The sequence below is a fragment of the Protopterus annectens genome, chromosome 8.part0, assembly GCF_019279795.1.
Source record: "Protopterus annectens isolate FY-2018-M chromosome 8.part0, PAN1.0, whole genome shotgun sequence".
NCBI classification, from domain to species: Eukaryota; Metazoa; Chordata; order Ceratodontiformes; family Protopteridae; genus Protopterus; species Protopterus annectens.
The window spans coordinates 525894828-525917104 of NC_056741.1; the positions used below are offsets into that span (position 1 = coordinate 525894828).

The 22277-nt window shown below is 39.1% G+C and overlaps 1 protein-coding gene across 3 annotated transcripts in view; it reads right to left on the minus strand.

Annotated features, from left to right (window-relative positions):
- Positions 1-22277, minus strand: part of BNIPL (BCL2 interacting protein like) — a 783410-nt gene that overhangs the window by 121572 nt on the left and 639561 nt on the right. For all 3 annotated transcript variants that reach the window (XM_044080029.1, XM_044080030.1, XM_044080031.1), the window contains exon 8: positions 743-829. In XM_044080029.1, coding sequence (XP_043935964.1) covers positions 743-829 — 87 coding nt within the window. The remainder of the gene's footprint in view (positions 1-742; positions 830-22277) is intronic.

Sequence of the window (22277 nt, forward strand, 5' to 3'; positions counted from 1 at the left end):
TGCATGTCTTTGAATTGCATTATTTACTGACTTCAGTCTTCAATGATTGGCTAGGAAGCCACACCTTTTATGAGGAACAGATCAAAATATTATGCAAAAACCTGGGCAATCTGCAAAATTATGGACAGTTGACTGGTACGCCCCAAAGCACTTGTCTAGTTAAGTGACTTGCTGAAGGTCATACAGTAGGCAAATGAAGGCTGAGAGAATCAAACCCTGTACCACAGGAAGTAGCTCATTAAGAGCTCAGAGTCCTAGTCCTCTGTGATAACTGCAGGGCACATGATCACTAATGGTATCTGAATTACATGGCTTCACGTTTGGAAACCAGACATTGTTGAAATGTTTGTGACACTGATTTTGAGTCTTATAGTTTTTAATATTTTCTGATTCTGTGGTACGTGCCAAGCATGTCATACAAGATATACGTAACTATGTTGCATTCCCTTCACACACAGACTATGATGAAAATGAAGGTTTGCCTTTGCCTTTTATGATTCACTCATTTGCCATTATAATATTTCAATGTGAACACTGCTACTGTCATGTGGTGTACATACATAATTTTTTTCATGTAGGATTCGTTTAGAAATTACAATGACTTGATTATATCAACTGGTCTTCTGACAGAACATAAAGACTGAACTGGAAAACTGGTAACAAAATCTGTTGTTGCCATAAGACCTGCTTGGTATGCAGGAAACTTACCTGAATCACATTTAGAAATACATTAATTCCATACCTGATAAAAGGCCGAATAATGGTGATGAGAGCTTTGATGTACCAAGATGGATGAACTATTAGTAAGGCCTTCAGGTTTTTTCGTAATCTATAAAAAAATGTAAAAAATCATTTCAGCACAAGTTATTCTAAGTTATCTTGATGTCATTAGTTTAAACAAAATTAATTAGTATATGATAAGACAGAAAAGTTTAAAATTCTATAGCTCACACAATCTTCCAATGTATATCAAATCAGTAGAAGGCCTCTTTATACCTCCCCCAATATGCATCACATAGAAGAAAGAAGAATATAAATGTGCTGGACTATAAACAAAATACCATGATCGTTGTCGACTATTATGTAGATAGTTCCACCAGTGTAGTCCTATGCACATGAAGACCACTACCGGTCTCTAAACCTCAGTATGATGCTCCCTATAGAGTCCCTGTAATGCTAAACCATACAAGGTGTTAGAAGTCTGTATTCCTGTGACCTCCAAGGATTTTGTCTTTGCTTTTGTTTTCTATGCTCACACTTCTCAGGGGTGTGAAATGCAGCTCTGCAATGATGTGTAATACAAAGGAGATGGTTGAGCCATAACTGACTTCAGCTATTGCTAATAGTACTCCTGACAGAGAAGACATTAAAATGAGGCACTGAAAGAAGACTTTATAGTCCATGTAGACATCCAATGATTGCAGTTAGTCCTTAGATGGGTAACTCTCCAGTACTGACGCTTGTTTTGTGCCATCTTGTTTCAGTCAGATATTTTCCATTGAATGAAGTTACTTACCTCATCTCAGTTTTAAAATAGTTCCTGCCCCATTCTTTCCTCCTCAGGTCCTTCCTTCCTAACCCCTTCTACTATGTTTTTTTCCCTCTCAAATTTGATAGGTATTTTGGAAGTCTTCCTCATAGTCACTGTTAGCAAATCTGTCTAGTAGGGAAGATAACCAGAATAAATCAAGTGAAGAACCAAAATTTTAGCAGAGGTTCTAGAAAGAAAACTTTTATTATGATGCAATTCATGCAAAGTACCCCCCCCCCCCCCCCCGCCATGAGACCCATTGTAGCCGCCAATGGATCTAAAACATAGCCTCTGGTAAAATACCTAGATTTCAAGTAAAAAAATATTTGGGTTAATTCTAGTGGAATACTTAAAGACTCCTAGGATTTTTTTTAAGGAGTATTGTTAAAAACATGTACGCGGATACCACCATTTTTGTCACCTTGGACATACAAGATCTATTTAATGTAATTCCTCACAATATAGGTTCCGAATGGTTTCAGGAAGCCATTAATCAACATGGGAATTTAGATCAGAATACCTTCCTGTTGTATACAGAATTAATAGATTTGGTTTTGGAACAGAATTTTTTATATTTTGAAGGTGAATTCTTTAAACAGATACAAGGTGTAGCTATGGGGGCATGTTGTGCCCCAACCTATGCCAACATTGTTCTCATGGTTTGGGAACAAAAGGTTGTTTTTCAATCAGAATATGCACAATACTGGGTTTATTACAAGCGCTACCTTGATGATATTTGCATTTTTTGAAAGGGTAGCGAAACTAAACTGATGGAATTCATTTAATACTTGAATCAGACGACAGAATTTTTAAGATTTACTCATCACATTTCATAGCAGGAGATGAATGTTCTAGATGTTACCATTAGGAAGGACACTATCATGCAGGAATTTACCTCTAATGTTTATAGGAAGGAGATCTTCTCTAATTCCTATTTGTATTTCACTAGTTCACATCCCTACAAACAAAAAAGAAGCATTGTTAAGGGACAATTTATTCGTAGTTGTAGGATGACTTCTAGGGATGTGGACTATGATACGAAAGCCAGAAGGTAAGGGATATGTTCCTAGCTAGGAAATACCCTAGAGATTTAATAAAGGATGTTATGGCCGAGGTGAGAACTGGAAGAAATTCCAGACTTGCCCCCTATTTTGGGATGTGATAAGTTGGATAGACACCAGGGGCAGGATAGTTTGAGGACTGGTCAGGATGATGCTAACAATGGGAATTTGAGTCTGCCAGACCTAGAAAAAAAAGGAGTTTTGGGGGGTAATTATGTTATGTTTTACAATCAGAATACACCCAGGGTTAGAAATATTATTGCACAACACTGGGGTAGGTTCAGTTGTTATTCTGAATTGGAGACATTGCTCAAAAACCCATTAAAATTTACATACAAAAAAGGTAAAAATCTTAAGGAATTATTGGAGAAAGATCATAAGTTGTTGCATGGAAGAAAACCAGGAACATACAAATGCGGATGCTGTGCCCAATGTCCATACATCCTAAAACAAGATTCAGTGTATATAACTGAGAGGGACTATTTGGTTAAAAGTAGTAGTTTTTCCAATTGTAACAGTGAAGGCTTGATCTATCTAGCCTTATGTAAAGAATGTGGTGCATTTTACATTGGAAAAACTATACAAAAACTGAAAGGAAGAATTTATGAACATCTGAATGCCATTAGAACCCAGGTTGGTAATAATGCTATTTACAAACACACTTTGGTATGTCCCAAAGCTAGATGTTTTTTTTTTTTGTAATTGAGATGGTATATCAGGATGTTAGGGGGGGCCCATGGGAGACCAGAATAGAGGTTAGAGAAGCATTTTGGCAGTTACTACTGGAAGCAAATAGCCTCCAGGGCTTAACGAACATATTTCTATCATCCCCATTTTGAAAATGAGGGCGGCCAAATTACAAAGTGTTCCACTTCACCTTAGAAACATTTCTCTGTTTTATGTGATGTATCACATCTTTTATATACATTTTTTATATATATTTTCAGGTCAATTTATGCTGTATATATTATACATTTTATATATATTTATACATTTACATTTATATACAGCTACATATATTTAATTGAGATAGGATTCATTATTTATTATTTATATTTTTGCATTATTTACATATTATTAATTCAAACTGTGCTTTCAAACTGGCCACCACGCTATGCATGATGTATGTTTATAATTATATTTATTATATTTTTAGGTACTTTTCATTCTATTATATTTTATTTTAATTCAATCAATTTATATGTTTTTAGAAAGTTTTGCTGCTTATAAATCTGCTTATTCATTCACCTGCACTTTTAGTGATATGTTTTTAAAGAATTTTCAAAATGTTACAGAAAGCAGAGTATTTGCATTAATTGCCATGTGTTTTAATTATCAATCATTAAACAATTAACGTGATTTGCAAAGGTGGGGTATATAAAGGATGCTACAGTCAGTTTTTCTTTGTTACATTTGAAGAAGTCCTGTGGACAAAAACACTGTGGGGAGAATTGTGTTAATGTATTGAAAAAACTGCTGGTGCTTCCACTTTGGCTCGTGGTTCGTGCTTGGTTACCTCCACTTGGTACCTATGTTTGCTGTACTAGTTTCTTGGTTGTTTCAGGTACCTGGCCTCATTGTGTTTGATCTTTTATATCTATCATCCAAAATAATCAGACCAACTATTTTATATACTACATATTTTGTATACATTTTTTTATGGGCAATATATATTTAAATGAGCAATGAATAGATTTAAGTGGTTTTAGGCTCAAAGTTTTGGATTGTATTTAACGTACACATCTGGTGAAATATTATACAGAAAACCCCGCAAAATTATTAAAGTTTAATACACATTTAAAAGGTTTTTGTGTAATGATGTCACTAGATATTTAAAGGAAGGTGTTATGTTAATGCATACATACGTGTATTAGCTTTGCATTAAGTCTATTATTATCTATATGTAATTTTATGTTTTTATTATTCTATGTTATCTTTACAAAACATTGTGTGTGGAGCTTTTCTCCCCAGGTCTCCACTGACAACAGGCTCCATTGGCCCAGTTTGACACTACCCAGGCAACAAATGTAAAATAAAAAATAATTATGTACATGTTCTGATGAAGTCCCAGAAAAGTGTATGTGGGACGAAAGCACTTAACATTCTGGTTTCATTTCAATAAATGAATTTTTATTGGTGCAAGCTTTGAAATCTGTCTTCTTCCTCCTTCATGCACAATTTTGTGTTATTTGGTGAGTGCGCATAACGGTGATTGATTTTTGGTTCTTTGATTATATCCTCAAACAGTAAAACCCTCATAAAACTTAAGTATTTACAATCACATTTAACTAATCCAAATCAAATTAATTTAAAAACCCTAATGTTAATGTGGCCAGTGATGTAAAAGACCTTTACAACTGCTCGCTATAAGAAGTGTTTCATTACTTTCCCCAAAACTATCAGAATAAAGTAACTTCTAAAACTAAGCATTCTACTCCTCAGGCTTTGCACTGTTGTTTAAAGATTGGTTCCTCTCATTTTATGTACATGCTAGACATTTCATAAAAAACATACATTCAAATTGTGGTCAGCACATCTTTGGCAGATGGGTCTTTTAATGAATATAAAGTAATACTATTAAGGGTGCTCTGGGCTTAACAGGATCATTGATGCGTGAGTCTCTACGGAGGTGTGTGCCTCCTTGTAACAAAAGGAAAAAAATGTCCTAAAAAGGAACACTGAACCCTTCTTTAAATGGGTGACAAATTTAAATTTTTGAATACTTGACAGTAAGCCATTGATGAGAATTAACACATTAATAATACTGTAGGAGTAATTCAAAGGGCATTCTGCATGCATTTAATTTCCTGGATCTTCTCACCAGTCAAGTTGTATCAGAAAACAACCATCTGCATCATTGCAATGTTATTTAAAGGGGAAAACAGACCTCCCAAGATTTCACAACAGCAAGAAATATATTAAAACATCCATATTTACGATTCTGGGCATGGTCTAAGTTTCCATCTAAGCAAGTCACACCTTAACACCACTGAAGATCTTCAGATTTGTAGCAAGTTATCACAAAAGTGATCACATTATTTGATGAGCATTTACTCCCCATTATGTCATCTGGATTGTCTCTTACTTCAAGGAACTTTGTTCATGAGTTCATATTTGCACAACAAACAAGCTGGTTTTGCCCCTGTTGGGGATACACTGTGCTCCTGTACCTTCTTAATGTGTTTTAGTTGATTTTTGTTGACTGGGTTAGTCCTACAAATTCTGTAGTCAACTTTTACGGGAGATATGGAGGTAACATTTTTACAATCAAGGTGAAGATTACCTAGACTGGGGAAATATCCCTACGCTTTTGGATAAATGGCATGGGATCTTTAACATTCTCCTAAATGACCAACAACTCAAGCAGATGGGAATTTGGTCTGACATGTCATCTGATAGGATGGTATCTCTAATGCTGTACTGTATTGTCATTACTAGAATTTGAATCCAACCACCAAGTATGTGGACAGAACCCATAACCTCATGATCTTCCCAGGAGAAGAGGTGAGAAAGCGTAAAACCTATTGAGGTATCAACTCAGCTGTTGACTCCCTGATATCCCTTTAAAACTGGCAATCTTTTCAGCCTTTTCTAGGTTGGCAACTAACCTTTCCAGCAAACCCTTTAACTTGTGGCCATAATGAAGGTTCCTTTCACTGAGTTAGTTCTAGGGTGTCCAAAAAGGTAAATACTGAATGCTGTTAAATAGTGGGCTATCAGATTTGATATAGCTGCTGATATGCAAAACAGTGAGAAATTATTACCCAAAACAGGAATCTAGAGGCCTGGCCAATTTAGATATTAATTGATCTATGACTGGAAATTTGAAAGTATTCATTTGTTGCTACCAAAATAGATTTAGAAATGCCTACAGAATGAGACAGTATGAGCTTTACAAACATAGCTGAGACACTGAGATGAGTCCCTTTTTTTACAGACTGCTTATGCACTCACTCTTGTCCTGGGCAGTGATGGAACATCTCAGCTAGCCAACTGAGCTGGTAGGGAGAGGCCTTATTTATAGAAAAATAACTATACTTTCCTTCTGGTTTCTGTAAAGTATCCTACAGGTATTTGTAAAGCAATATTAGCATATTATATAGATCCTATATGGATGTTGAGAACTGTGATGTATTTATTTTGAGTGCTGAAACATTGAAACAAACAACATCTCCAAGTTGAAGGTTCAGGTTCCAGTGGTATGAATTTCTGTTTATTAATAAGGTAATATATTTGTTCTTAAGAATTACTCTTCAATCTTACTTGTGCTACAATCATACAAATCGAAAATCTTTGACATGCAGACATGAACAACTTTCAGTGTATTTTGCAGTTAATGGGTTAATAGTTCAAAACTTACATGATTTTCATCTTCTAAATATTATCAATTTTTACACAATTATTCATATGCAACTTTCTTAGTGTAATTATGTGTTTTCATCATTGTACATTTTTACCACTGTATGTTTTACACTTCCATTTTTATTTACTTTCAGCAAAAATAAGCAAAGTACCGACTCATTGCTTTTTATCATGTTTTACTGGTTTTTGCTATCTAATTGTTAGATGGTTCCTGTTAATATGCCTGTTTAAGTTTGCTTATCAGTGTAATGCAGCAGTATTTAATCTTTTGATTTTAGAGCAAGATGTCTGCACTCTCCATTGTCATATGGCTTATTTACTTTTAGTCATTTGCCAATATAGCTGACTAGGAAAAAAATAAGATTTATACTTTCTGATGATGGACTGGGATTCTTGACCAGGAAAATTATATCTATCCTGTTTATGAATTGTGAAACTAATTTGTAGAAAACGTATGCTCCTTTAAGCTCCTTGTGGAGTCCAAAGAGTTCCAAGCCTGAACTGGTGTTTGCCAGAGGTAAACATAATTAAGTATAATTGATACATTTACTGCACAATAAACAAATTATGAATGTGCTCAAAACTGGATGAAAAATCAAAATTTTCAGTAACAAAGAAGGTTATCAGCACCTCACAACATCAGTGAAATCCATCAGTCAATGAGTTCACTCATATGAGAAAATTTCTGCAAGTCATAAGAGGTTATGAGGCTACATACTCATCTCTGGGTGATTATAAAGTAATCCGTCATACCTCTCAACCTGGAAACATCAAAAACCTGGACAAAGGCCCATAAAAAATAGGTACACTGACCAAAAAACAGGACACTGATTAACAAAATTTGCATACATAAATATGTAACCCTGCCCACTGCAGTAGAGTTGTGGGATACCAAAGTTCTTATAACAATGAGTCCAACTTTGCTAAAATAAAAAATGACAAGTTATAAATTCAAAGCAGCAAATTAATGCACAACATAGGGAACATAGGGATGGAGATGCTTCTGAAAGGCTTTCAAACAATTGTGCAGAGTATTTTGCAGAAGTATAGGCAGATAGATGCTGGCTTCTAGTGATTTAGGTGACAGAAACTAGTTGCTCAGAATACCACCAATGTATTTATTAAGTGTATTAACTACATCTATTTACAGTGCAGGTTTGTCTCCTGTAAACTGGCTAGAACAGAGAACAACCGCCTCCATCTTAGTGCACTCAAAATCTTTTCGTTGCCCGAAGATATGGATTAGCTATGCATCTGATAGTAGTAAATAAGGAAGAAATGTCCTATTTTTCACTTTAGTCAAAGAGTACTGGGTTAGTTAGAGATTTTCTTGTGGTAAATAGGCTGTTGCCTTGAAACATTAAAAGGTCAAATTAAAATGTCTGAGTGATGTTAAGCTGCTGGTATCTGCCGATTTGCATTATCTGTGGCCTTGGTGCCACTCTCTGACATACCTCTCAGGCTCCAAACACTGGCCTTTAAAATCATTACAAGGTCAGAAAAAGGAGTACTTTCTTTTATTTTAAAGGACAGAATTATTTCTTATGGAACACCCTATGGAGTAAGTGAAAATCATTTATTTAATAACATATGTACTCTTAAATGGTTCTGCCTTTATGAAGTTAACCAATCCGTGAATGCAGGAAAGCAAAAGAATTAAACAAAAGTGGATTCGCTAAAGCATTAAAACAGACTTAAAATTCCAAGACGCAGTGGAAGCACCAACAATAATCAAACTGACTGTAGAAAAGGCCCACTGCATGATTTCAACCTTAAAGTTCTGATTAAGTTCTGTCAGATACTAATAAAGAATGAAAATGCTAAGCTTTAAATTGTGCAGTGGGTATTTTTTAGTCACAGTGTGATTATTGTTGGTGCTTCCGCTGTTTTTTTGAGTTTGAGGAAAGCAAGGCTAAATGACAGAAAAAAAATTAATGTACTACACATAAAGTACAGTGATTGACTTGTGACCCTGAACTGCATTAAGCTAGTTATGGAAAAATGACTGCATGAACACCCTATGCTTAAGGGATAAAGATGATGGTCGCACAGAAATGAAGAAAAAAAAAGTGCAGAGGGCAAATTCTAAGGCAAGATGGTGAGTACAAGGCAATCAATTGCATTCCTTACTGTTTGACTATTAAAAATTTTTATGGGTCTGTATCAGCAGTTCCCAAGCAGCCAATAATCCTCTCCAGTATACATCTGGAGAGGTGGAGTCACTCCTGCCTATTACACAAGGACTCTTGTTTATTAAAACATAAAATAGTAAAGTATAGTGTAGTTACCAAGCCTGTTTGTTTTCTGTACTGTAAAAACATCATGGCTTATTGTTTCACATCCGTTTACAAATGCTTTCAGACTGGGTTGTGATCGTGATGCTCTTTAGGGGCTCAATATTTTTACTGAATGTTATGTCCGCAGCTGAGATCCCTGCAAAGGAATACAGTCCTGTTCCCCATTCAAGTTTCATCATGCTGTGTGGTTTTTAAAATAAAATGTAATTGTGTTCGTGAAATTGCAAGATGGGCTTGTTGCTGTGTCTTTCGACTTTTCCCGGTTAGGGGTCGCCACAGCGGAACTCCGGTCCGCTAATGATTGGCAGTTGATTTTTAAGTACAGAGTTGCCAGCCCTGATGCACAACCTTCAATGAAGGTACGCCCATTCACGCATGTCTCCACGCAGAAGACACTCTAGCTGGGAGTCGAACCGGACAGCGTCTTACTGCGAGGCTACAACGCTACCGCAGCACCACCACCGCTGTAAAGAAAATCCAAGGTTAAGAAGACAACACTTGCACATGGCGCTTGCGCTGAAACATTATTCATCAAGACACTAACCAATAAACTACTACTGGCACTAACCACAACATCAGAACTTTCTTATTCTCAGCCAGCATTTAATTAAGAAACTGTTCAATTTAAATGGTCATATTGAACAACTAATCTAGTTAAGGAGGCGAGTTTTGCTTGGCCAATGTTGCTGTCAAATTACAAGAGTTGCCAAGTTACAGTACTCCCAGGATTAGCATAATTCAAATTGTTAAAGAGCAAATCTGTTCAGCTTCTCTAAGCAATGCATCACTCTTTTTAAATAAAACCATCTGTATGCCCATCAGTCTGTACTCTAACCTTTAGCAATCCTTCTTGAGAGAGAGCAAACATAAATAAAACAACAATGAATCGATGGCTTTTGGATTATTACTACGGCAGCAATAGTGGTCAGGCAATTACCATTAAGTGCATGTCCTCTTTTTGTCCTCAGGTAACCAGTATAATGAATAAGCAAATAGCACAACTGCTTTGAGACTTATTTTCATCATAGCAAGAGAAATGAAGTCAAGCCTTTGAATTTTCATATCTAGTCTTGCAGCTTTGTTCACTTTGGAATTTCTCTTGGCTGCTTTATAAAATATGAACAAGAAAGAAAAATCAACCAGAGTATAAATGGTAAACCGCGACATTTATACAGTTATAAAATATGACTCTGTTCCAAGTTAAAGCAGACGCTCTACATTTTTTCATATATTTTCCAGCAACAAGTATTAGCTTTGATAGTGAGCATCATTTGGTTTAGAAGGAAAAAAATCATGTACTTACAATTGCTGATGATGCTTTACTGCACCTCTGTGGACTGTCAGTAAGCATGCATATTCAGTACAGAAGAAAGAAGAAACTTGAATTAAAAAGGCAGCGGGAAAGTAAAACAGTCACTCACACACACGCTCAGCAGCTCCACCTAGAGAAAGAAAAGGGCTAGCCCGTCAAATACACCTGCAGCCAGTAACAGTTGCCAGTTCTAGACTGGATCGGCCATTACCCATCCCCCAATGTGAAGCAGAAATGAATAGCACTGTGTGGTAACCTTAAAAACCTGAAAAAAATCATTTACAAATGAGTTAATGAGGGAGGACATTTTTTTTTTTTTTTTTTTTTTTTGCTAACCGATGGCTGGCTATAGTGTATATACAGTGGATGCCTGCCAATGTCCTTACAATCTGGCTGTCGAGAGAACAAGAAATTGTGATTTAAAAGAGTTGTGCAGTATATTGTTAACCTCAGTATTTTAAGTCAGAATTCGGTATTTTACGCCAAAAACGAGACAGTTGAGAGGTATGACTTGAGTCATAGACAGTGTCTCCTGAATGAGTTAGCATATTAAAAATTAAGTCACAAGTTTTGTTGCAACACAGTCTTATCTCGTGTGTACTCCATTATACTCTTATCTGAAGGGCAAAAAAAGTTCTCTCAGAATACTAACATTTTCACATTGCTTATCTCATTCTACATTCACGTTTTATTTAAAAATCAATTTTCACTGTTTTTCTATCTATAAATCTCTTGCTTGCACTCTAAAGAAAATCATTGTGATAACAAATTTGAATAAATGTTCTATGTTTCCATAATGCATATTGAATAACATCACATTGCATGTAGTCTTTCAGGTATGCAGGGTTGCTGACCACTCAGCCATCCTTAGAACATTTATGCTTTACTATATTTATTATTTATCTATTTATTATGTACTATATGGCTCAGATGAGTAGTCACAGTTATATTTGGTAGGGTTTAAAATGAGCTATTTTGTCATTGTTTGCCTATTATTTTGCATCATATCTATTGGGTCCTTTGTGTCATGGACCTCAAAGTTCAGCTAAGCGACTACAAAAATGTTTCCTTTGTCTAATCTTTTTCAGCGCACTGTCTGCTCTATTTCAAAACTGCTTTCATTTGTTGTTCTCTCTTGGGTAGCATCTTTTATCTTTTTCTGTTGACTGTCTCTGGTTCAGACACTGAGAGCCGTCATTGCCTGCACCATAGACTGAATTGTGTTCTCCAACATTATGTAAAAATCAGGTTTGCAGGAGTTACCTGTTGTAGGATGTACTATTAGTTCAATGCCATCTAAAATAGGTCACCTTGAGATTTTTTTTTCTGCAATAGCAAAAGCCATTGGATCAGATATCCAAGTCCATTAACCTTGATTTATCTATGGTGTGACCTTGAGAAAGTCATTTACACCTAGACAACTGAAAATTTGGACTAGGCTCCTTAATGACCTCCTGGATTGCATGCCTAATAACCATCTATGAACCTATGAAGTTACTACCTTAACTTCATGAAAATGTGTTAATTTTATGACACACCTTTCCCACTGGCAGTCTCCACATGCTCCTCAAGGGTTAACCATAAACCTCCCCACTATTCCGTGTGCCTGAAGTCTTAGAAGTATCTCTTTTCTGAGGTGTATTCACAAATCTGTAGACATTTTTTTAAACTGAAAACTATTAAAGTGTGGACAATTTTATGATCCAATGACTTTGTATTCCAAAAGTTGAGATAAACTTATCTTGATAACAACAAAACCAAACAAGAAAACGTATCAAGATACCATGTTTTAAATCGCACTGAACTAATAGGTTTTCCCAGTAGAATCCCTTAACACACATCATTCAGGACCAAGCAAATACTCAGTCTTATTAAATTTGGCCATAAAAATCCATACTATTTGGCTAAGCGGATTTCAGCAATTTTGACTTGTTACCCGAGAGAGGACTGGCGCTAACTTTGAAAGAACAATGTCAGATAGGAATCTCTTTCCATGTTGAACCGGTTTGTTTATATTTATTCATTCAACTTCAATATCATTTTATGTGCAGGCTGACTGGAGCTTATCCTGGAAACCAACAGGTGTAAGGCAATTAACACGCCTAGCTGGAAGGCAGTCCATCACAGGAGATGGGCACAGACACATACTCATACACACATGAAATTACTTACACCCACACACACATGCCTATGAGAAAGATGAATTCTGCTACAGGCATGTTTCTGGGATGTGTGAAAACACTATTAAAAATTCATGCGTAAGAAAGGAGAACATGCAAAATCCACAGAGTTGGTATCCCACAAAGGAGCAAAACCAAAGAACCATTCCATCTGATAGAGCTATGTTAACCACTGTGCTACAGCACTGTCCTTTTTAATCTGTTTAAATTAAGTAAACTGTTGTTAGCCTTTAGCACTGTCCTTTTTAATCTGTTTAAATTAAGTAAACTGCTGTTAGCCTTTTAATTTTTACTAGTATTTTGCAAATACTACTTTGTGAAAGTAAATCAGTATATTATTTCCAATTACTTACTAACACCTGATGACAGCTTCAGAAAGACTTGGATACTATTTCAAATACTGACTGGAAAAAAGGCATTTGCACTTACTTTAGTACAGAGCACAGAAAGTTCTACACTGAACTATTTTAATGATTCAAATCAGTAGAGTCAGCTCAGAGAAGGGCTTTCATACACCTTACAGCAGAGGTCACCTCCCTAATGTTGAACTTCCTGATCACTGGTTTCCATACAAAATCAAATTGTGGTGTGGCTTCAGTGTATGCCAGCAGCAATTTCTTTGCATTAGGAATTTCCCCTTTCTTTATGATGGCAACACCATAAAGTACGTGCAAGTTTGAAGATGTGGGGACCTTGTCTCCCACATTGGGGATGAGTACATGGGACTTGTTCCCTGCAAAAAAACACTTAGTTTTTGGCATTGTGTGGCATTTCTGACAAGCTGATTTTTGTGGGTTTTGTCTTGCTGTAACTTGGCAAATCAAAGTGGAAGATCAGAGAAACTGTTATGAAAATATTGTTTTCACAATGACAGTATAAAAGTAACACATTTCTGTATCGCTGAGTCCAAGTCAGAAAAAAGATTACAAAGACATATGTAACATTATTAGTAGGTAATACCTGCTTGTATTGTTGGTCATCAAACATAGTGGAGCTGTGCTTAGAAAAATAAAAGAAATGGTGTGGAAACCCCTGGTTATTTAGTGGGTGCTTAACTACAAGAAACCATAGTGTGTACTGTCTGGGGAAGATAGTGGAGAATCTATCTCAATGTCTGCTACATGTATACTTGCTTCTGAGTATTGTGATTTGCCCTACCCATCTGAAAAACCTTTGCTAGTGTGAAAGACTGATCAGAATTAACTATTTTCCGAGTGTAATAATATGCAGTAGGGGTGGGAACCACTTATGACTGCTGCTTAATTTAAAATGCATCTTTGCGCTTTGTACATTACCTTACTGCTGAATTTCTAATGCTAAAGAATAATAAGAAAACATTAACCAAGTAATGAGTGTTCTGTGACTGCATTAAGTATGTTGTTAAATGCTGAATCCCTCACTAACAATGTACATCTATCCTTTTTCAAAACTTTGTCCTGGTGCTGGCCAAGGTGGGGGACAAGCTGAACACAGCAGATCAATCTTCTACCAGTTTCTTTATCCACCACAGAAACAATGGGAAACTTGTATTTGCCATCTTTTTAGACCTCTACAAGGATTCTGACATGGTCGCACATAGTAAACTAGTTCAAATTCATTCTGACTTCAATCTCAGTCAATCCTCTATCTCCTGGTTCAAGAGCTATTTCTCAGGTAGACACCAGGTTGTCCAATGGTACAATGACCTCTCTCCGGTCCTCCCAGTTACATTAGGGGTCCCCCAAGGCTCAGTACTGGGTACCCTGCTATTCCCACTTTATACTAACAGCCTTCATACATCTTCTGTACATGCTTAAGTTATCCAGTATGCAGATGACTCCACCCTTATCTGTGCTGCATCATCCCTACAAGAGCTTCATGCTATTATACAAGATTCCCTTCTATTAGTAGAAACATGGCTCACAAACTCCAAGCTCATTCTAAACCCTAACAAGACTAAACTTCTCATGTTCCATCCAATAAGATCCTCCTCTGTGAGACCCCTTTCAACATCAAGTCCATGAACAAATCCACCATCTCCATTGCTACTTACACTAAACTTCTTGGTGTAGAAATTGACTGCAACATGAAATTTGACATTCATATCTCCCAAACCATAAAAAGGTGCATAAAAAACCTATTATATAGAAATAAACAATTCTTCATTTAGCAACCCAAGTCTACTGTTACAGAAACACAAGTCATATCCACCCCTCCTGTATGCCTCCCCAGTTCTCACAAACATCAGAAAGTCTGAAATGGCCAAACTGGACTATTGCTACAATAAAATAATGAGATTTGCCAGACTCCCCTTTTGGGTCTCACCGTTGTTCAGCCTTGAAACAACTGATTTGGCTTGAACTTCCCAACCTCCTTCTCTACAACCAACTTATTTTTGCACATACAATCCTGCACCAATCAGAAAAAAAAAGTACAGTTGTGTACACTTACCATAAATGTAGATGTTCGAGTGTATTCACTGTTGCAGTCATTACATTTGGGTTATCTGCCTGCAGGTAGCCCTCAGCCAGCCTGATTATCAAAGTCTTGGGTCCTGCGCCAGGTGTGGTCTCTTCTTCCATGATGTCAGGTCATCTGGGGTATAAAGCATGCAGCCGATGCCATTACATCAGTTTTTCTTGTCCCAGATGTCAGGTGCCCCCATAATGGGAAGCAATTATCTATAAGGTTATGCCTCCAACAAAAAGCAAATACACTAAACAAGAAAGGTACAGCCAGGAGAAGTCAGGGGGCTGAAGAGAGGGTAACCAGGACTGCAACAGTGAATACACTCAAACATCTACATTTATGGTAAGTGCAAACAACTGTACTTTACCCTCCCTGGTACTTTCTGGGTACCAGGAAAAGTCTTGAGTAAAAACCTTGTCCCCTTTCTTCTGCTGGGACAGGTAGAATAGCCGTGATACTTATAAGAGAGAGAACCTGCTGTTGAGCCTCTGCCCACTGATTTGGGGGTAGGTCTGGCCAACCGTTTGAGGATGGTAAGGTGTGGAAGTGGAATCTGTATCCTTGGGAAACTAAATTTAAATCACATTTTTCCTGGGTAATGAGCTCCTAGTTTTTTGCATGCAGTGTGATCTTTCCCTAAGGGAGCAGTCAGTTGAGCAGGGCTTGGCAGGTGTAAGGTAAAGTCATTGTGATAGTTTTCCATAGGGGGGTTTCTTACTACTTCCAGCTTTGGAAGTGGGAGGCCCCCCACTGCTTAGGCCTGGGAATACCTTGAGACTATAGCCTAAGTGATCTGCTGTTCCTGGGTTTGGACTGAGAAGGCCTGGAAGAGGCAGGAAAGGACCAATTGTTAGAAGGCCAATGCCTACTAAATCTGGGAGGCTGTACTTGCAGGAAATCTTTAACAGTTTGCATAGATTTAGCGTTTTCCTCCATCTTTTTAAGTACTTCTTCTGCTTTGTTGCTAAACAGGCGGTCTTGATTTAAGGGAGCATCCAGTAATTTAGCTTTAACATGATCTAGCAAATTTTGCACCTTAAGCCAAGCATGTCTTTGAAGAACAGACCCAGTGACAGCAGCCCTGCAAGATGCTTCTAAAGAGTAAAAACCACATTGCAAAGTATGTTTACCAGCTTGTTCAGCAGAATGCATTAAATCCTGTAATTCTTTATTTTCAGCACAGTCAGGAATCAACATAATTTTCTGTTTTAGTCCACTAATATGCTGCTGATACTTTAACATAGGAAACTGGCAATTTAAGGCCCTGATGACCAAAGTGGCAGAAGTGTATACCTTCTTACCCCATCTGTCCAAGGCCCTGGAATCTCTATCAGAGGGAGTAGGGTTTTTGGCAGTAGTAGCCTTAATGCCTTTAGGTCCCTGTGAAATGGTCTTTGGGTCTGCAGAAGGCTTCTTGAAGAGGAACTTGTAAGAGTCCGGTACTCTGTAATACACGTCACGTTTCTGGGAGCAGGAGGTAAAGTGTCTGGAGCCAGGCTAGATTCCAAGAAGGCATCATCTACAATGTCCAGGACAGGAGGGACAGCTAAAGACCTGTGTTGAGGTAGGAGTAAGAATTCCCTAAACCTCTTTTTGGAGTCAGAGTAATCCTGGATTTCTCAGTGGAAATGCTCCCTAAGAGTGTGCAAGGTTTCACCAAAAGAAAAATCTTCTGCAGGAGAAGCAAAGGGTATGGAGTCCACTGCATCAGAATCCTCATAGCTAGATAAGGGCAAATCCTGGTAACCAGAAGAAACAGAAATTTCAGAATCCTGATCAGAAGAATTAGAAGGAAAAATCAGTTCTAGGTCTCTTAGAGGGTGAAGGCTGGCTTTCCATAATTAAAGTAATAAGGTCTTCAGCTATTCTTATCATTTGTTTTTTAGGCATATGGGCCTGACAATGCGGTTTGGACATCAGTTTTCTAGGCGTGGGTCGAGTTATAGGCCTTGAAGAAGATGGCGTCTATTTGAAATACAAGTCAGAAGGCCTGAATACACCATCAGAAGCCGGCGCCTGCACAGTGGCTCTGGACCCATCCAAGGTAGAGACATTCGCAGGTTCCATAGTCAAAGAAGCATCTCACTGCATACCGGACTCCAAATGGGTCTCAGTAGAGGCCTGCGAATCTGAAGTAGCAGGTATCAGGGGCTGCAGCACCTCACTGAGTACCGGTGAACTGGCAACTAGCTTAATGGAAGCGTCGTCAGCAGCTTTGGACCTAGCTTTGAACCTATGCGGTCTGTCTCTGTCTTTATCTTTACATTTTTTCGGAATGTCAGTAGTCGGGTGGCTTACCAAAACCATTTCTGGATAAACCAAGTACCGAAATAGTTTGATGCAAAAATGAACCGACGATGAATAGTTCGAGGATTAAATAAGGCACAAAACCGACAGCGAGGGACGTCATGGTCTGGGCCTAGGCAAGGAATGCAGTACGAATGAAAATCTTTATGAGGTATTTGCTTTCCACAGGTAATACAATTGTTAACTTTTACTAACATCGGTTTAGAGCAAGAAAAAGGATCCCCAATGAGGTACTTAGCTTTTTTGAATACCGGTTCTGAACTCGAAAACGAAAATTTCAGGAGTCGGCCGACCGGCACTTGCGAACTGCTTCTGCTTCGGGCACCGCGCGGCAAGAAAGACTGATGTAATGGCATTGGCTGCATGCTTTATACCCCTGATGACCTGACATCATGGAAGAAGAGAGAGCAGCCGACGCAATACCCAAGACTTTGATATTGAGGCCGGCTGAGGGCTACCTGCAGGCAGATAACCCAAATGTAATCACTGCAACAGTGAAAACCAAAGAACATCCAGGACTGCAACAGTGAATACACTCGAACATTTAAGTGCACATAATTGTACTATGTTCTTTGTGTTTCACTGTTGCAGCAATTACATTTGGGTAGCTTCCCAAAGCTAAGGAAGGAAGAGAGGTGGCAGTTAGAGAGCATTAGGACCAGTTATTAAGCCCTGCAAGACTGCAGTGGCAAAACCAGCTCTGGATTTAGAAAAAATAGGCAAGTGGTAATGCTTGGTGAAGGTATGTACAGAGCTCCAGGTAGCAGCTTCTTGGATGTCCGTGGTAGGAACACCTCTGAGAAAGGCTGTTGAAGTAGATGCAGCCCTGGTGGAATGTGATCTTATCCCCCTGTGGGGTAGGTTTTCCATGGTGCTTATAGCAGAAATGAATGCAATGGCCTATCCACTTAGAAATGGTTTGCTTTGAAATGGCCTTCCCCTCTGCCCCTGCAGCAAAGGCAACTAGCAGCTGTTCAGTTTTCCTGATAGGCTTAGTCCTGTCCAAATAAAATCTAAGTTGTCTGTGCACATCCAAAGAGTGCAGTATTTGTTCTCCTTTGTTCTGTGGATTAGAAAAGAAGGTTGGCAAAGGAATGGACTAATTAAGGGCCACGCTGGATACCACCTTGGGCATAAAGGAAGGAATGGTCCTGAGGGACACCCTGTCTGCATGGAAGATGACAAAGGGCTCCACTGCCATGAGGACTTGTAATTCAGACACTCTTCTTGCTGAAGTGATGACTAGAAGGAAGGCCGTTTTCCAAGAAAGGAATTTCAACTCTGCTGTTGCCGCTGGCTCAAAAGGAGGTACAGTGAGCTTTTCCATTACAAAGTTAAGGTCCCAGACTGGAGTAGGGGCTCTCCTGGGTGGTCTTAAATTTTTTGCCCCTCTGAGGAATTGCTTCAGCAGGGGGTGAGAGAAGAGGGGTGGCTCAGTATTGTAATGTGCTGAAATGGCTGAGGCATGAATTCTAATAGATGAGAAGGAAAGGCCCTTGTGGAGCAAGTATTGAAGAATATGCGGTAAGCTGGGCACTGCTGTGCCCATCACCTGAGTCTGGCTCCAGGAACAGTATCTTTTCCACTTTTCAGCATAGCATTTTCTATTACTAGGCCTCTTTGCTTCCAAAATGACATCTAGCACTTGCTTACTGAGGGAGGGTATTGGAGAGCTCAGGTAATTAGCCAGGCTGCAAGGTTCAGGGTTTGAAGCTGAGGGTGCAAAATCTGGCCCTCCTGCTGGGACAGCAGGGAAGGGGTCTGTGGCAGGTGCCATGGTTCCAGCAGTGACATACTGCACAAGAAGGGGTACCAGTGTTGGAATGGCAGTCTGGTGCAATGATAATTGTCCTTGGCTTGTCCTGTTTGATCTTTAGCAGAACTTTCAAGAGGAGAGGCAGAGGGGGAAAGGCATAAACTGAGAGGCTTTGCCAGGTGAAGGACAGGGCATCCACTTTCCAAGTTTGTCTGTGGAGAGTCCTTGTGCAGAATTTGTCCAGTTGGTAGTTCTGAGGGGAGGCAAACAGGTCTATCTCTGAGTTCCACCATTTGTTTCTCAAAGTGTTGAATATCTTTGGTTCCAGTTTCCACTCGTGTGGGTCCATGTGATTTCTGCTTAGGTCATCTGCCAGTGAATTTAGCTTGCCTGGCAGGAATTAAGCCTGTAGGTGCACTTGGTAGCTCAAGGCTGTGTTCCACAGAGCCATGGCTAGTCTGCCTAGTGGGTACGAGCGAGTTCCCCCCTGCTTGTTTATGTACCACATAACAGTGGTGTTGTCTGTCTTTACCAATAATTGTCCTGGAAGAATATGGTCCTTGAAGGCAGTCAGAGAATTCTGTACAGATAACATTTCTTTTTGATTGATATGCAAATGCATTTGACTTTGGTTCCATTTACCCTGAATGCACTGCCCTGCCAAGTCAGCCCCCCATGCATAGTCTGATGCGTCTGTTAGGGTTTGGGTGTCAGGGGGTAGAGTGAATGGCAGTCTCTTGTTGTGGTAGCAGGCCTCTGCCCATCAAAGGAACTCTGTCTTTATACAAGGAATGATAGGGATCATTGATTCCAGGTCCTGAGAATGTTGACACCATAGGCTTTTTAGATACCATTGTAGTTTCCTCATATGCAGTCTTGCATATGGAATTAGTAGGATGCAAGTGGCCATGAACTCCAGGGCTTGCAGTTTTTTCCTTGCAGATAGCTGGGTCTTTGTGGCCAGTAGTTTGAAGTAGGCTGTTAAATGAACTTATTTCTCTGGCGTGAGGTAGGCCATCTGGGAAGTTGTGTTCAAGCTTGCTCCCAGGAATACAATTTGTTGGCAGGGTAGTAGGTGAAATTTCTTTTCATTTATGGTGTACCCCAGTGAGGTTAGCAGTTTCTTTACAAATGCCAGATGACTTAACAGTATGTCCTGGCTTTCTGCCTGAATTAGACAATCGCCAGGTATAGGTATATTTGAATATTTCTTTGCCTGCAGAATGCAATGACTGGAGCTATGCACTTTGTGAATACCCTGGGCACAGTAGATAAGGCAAAGGGCAGTGCAGAGAACTGATCGCACAAGTAGACTGCTCTGAAGCGTAGGTATTTTCTGCAAGATTCCCTTATTGGGATGTGCAGGTAAGCTTCTTTAAGTCCAATGTTGCCAACCAGGCATTTTTGCCTAGCATGGGAAGCAGCTGAAGAAGAGTTAGCATTTTGAATTTTGGGATTACCAAAAATGTGTTTAGAATAGACAGGTCCAGGATAGGACGTCAGGAGTGGTCTTTTCTGGGTACCAGGAAAAGTCTTGAGTAAAAACTTTGTCCCCATTCCTCTGCTGGGACAGGTTGAATAGCTCTGATACTTAGAAGAGAGAGAACCTGCTGTTGAGCCTCTGCCCACTGATTTGGGGGTAGGTCTGGCCAACTGCTTGGGATTGGTAAGGAGTGGAAGTGGAATCTGTATCCTTGGGAAACTATATTTAAAACCCATTTGTCTTGGGTTACGAGTTCCCAGTTTTTTGCATGCAGGGCTATTTTTGCTCCTAAGGGGGCAGACAGCTGAGCAGGGCTTGGAAGGTTTAAGGTTAAGTCAGTGTGACAGTTTACCATAAGGGGGTGTGTCTTACTACTTCCAGCTTTGGAAGTGGGTGCCCCCCACTGCTTAGGCCTGTGAGTACCTTGAGACTGTAGCCTAGGCGGTCTGCTGTTCCTGGGTTTGGACTGAGAAGGCCTGGAAGAGACAGGAAAGGACCAATTCTTAAAAGGCCAATGTCTACTAAATCTGGGAGGCTGTACTTGCAGGAAATATTTAACAGTTTGCATAGATTTAGATTTTTCCTACATTCTTTTAAGTACTTCTTCTGCTTTGTTGCCAACAGGCAGTCCTGGTTTAAGGGAGCATCCAGTAATTTAGCTTTAACATGATCTGGCAAATTTTGATCCTTAAGCTAAGCATGCAGACCCAGTGGCAGCAGTCCTGCAAGATGCTTCTAAAGTCAAAACCACATTGCAAAGTATGTTTACCAACTTTTCAGCAGAATGCATTAAATCCAGTAATTCTTTATTTTCAGCACAGTCAGGAATCAACATTGTTTTCTGTTTAAGTAGTCCAATAATATGCTAGCGATACTTTAACATATGAATCTGGCAGTTTAAGGCCCTAATGGCCAAAGTAGCAGAAGTGTATACCTTCTTACCCCATCTGTCCAGGGCCCTGGAATCTCTATCAGAGGGGGTAGGGTTTTTGGCAGTAGTAGCCTAAATGCCTGTGGGTCCTTATGAAATGGTCTCTGGGTCCGCAGTAGGATTCTTAAACAGGAACTTGCGAGAGTCAGGTACTCTAATACCAGTCAGGTTTTCTGTGAGCCGGAGGTAAAAGTGCCTGGCGCTAGGCTAGATTCCAAGAAGACATAATCTACAATGTTCAGTACAGGAGGGATAGCTAAAGGCCTGTGTTGAGGTAGGAGTAAGAATTCCCTAAGCCTCTTTTTGGAGGCAGAGTAATCCTGGCTTTCCCAGCAGAAATGCTCCCCAAGAGTGTGCAAGGTTTCACCAAAAGAGAAGTCTTCTGGAGGGGAAGCAGAGGGTACGGAGTCCTCTGCATCAGAATCCTCATAGGTAGATAAGGGCAAATCCCAGTCATCAGAAGAAACAGAAATATCAGAATCCTGATCAGAAGAATCAGAAGGAAAATCAGTTCTAGGTCTCTAGGCTGGCTTCCCCTAATTAGAGTAATAAGGTCTTCAGCCATTCTTTTTTGTTTTTTAGGCATATGGGCCTGACCATGCGGTTTGG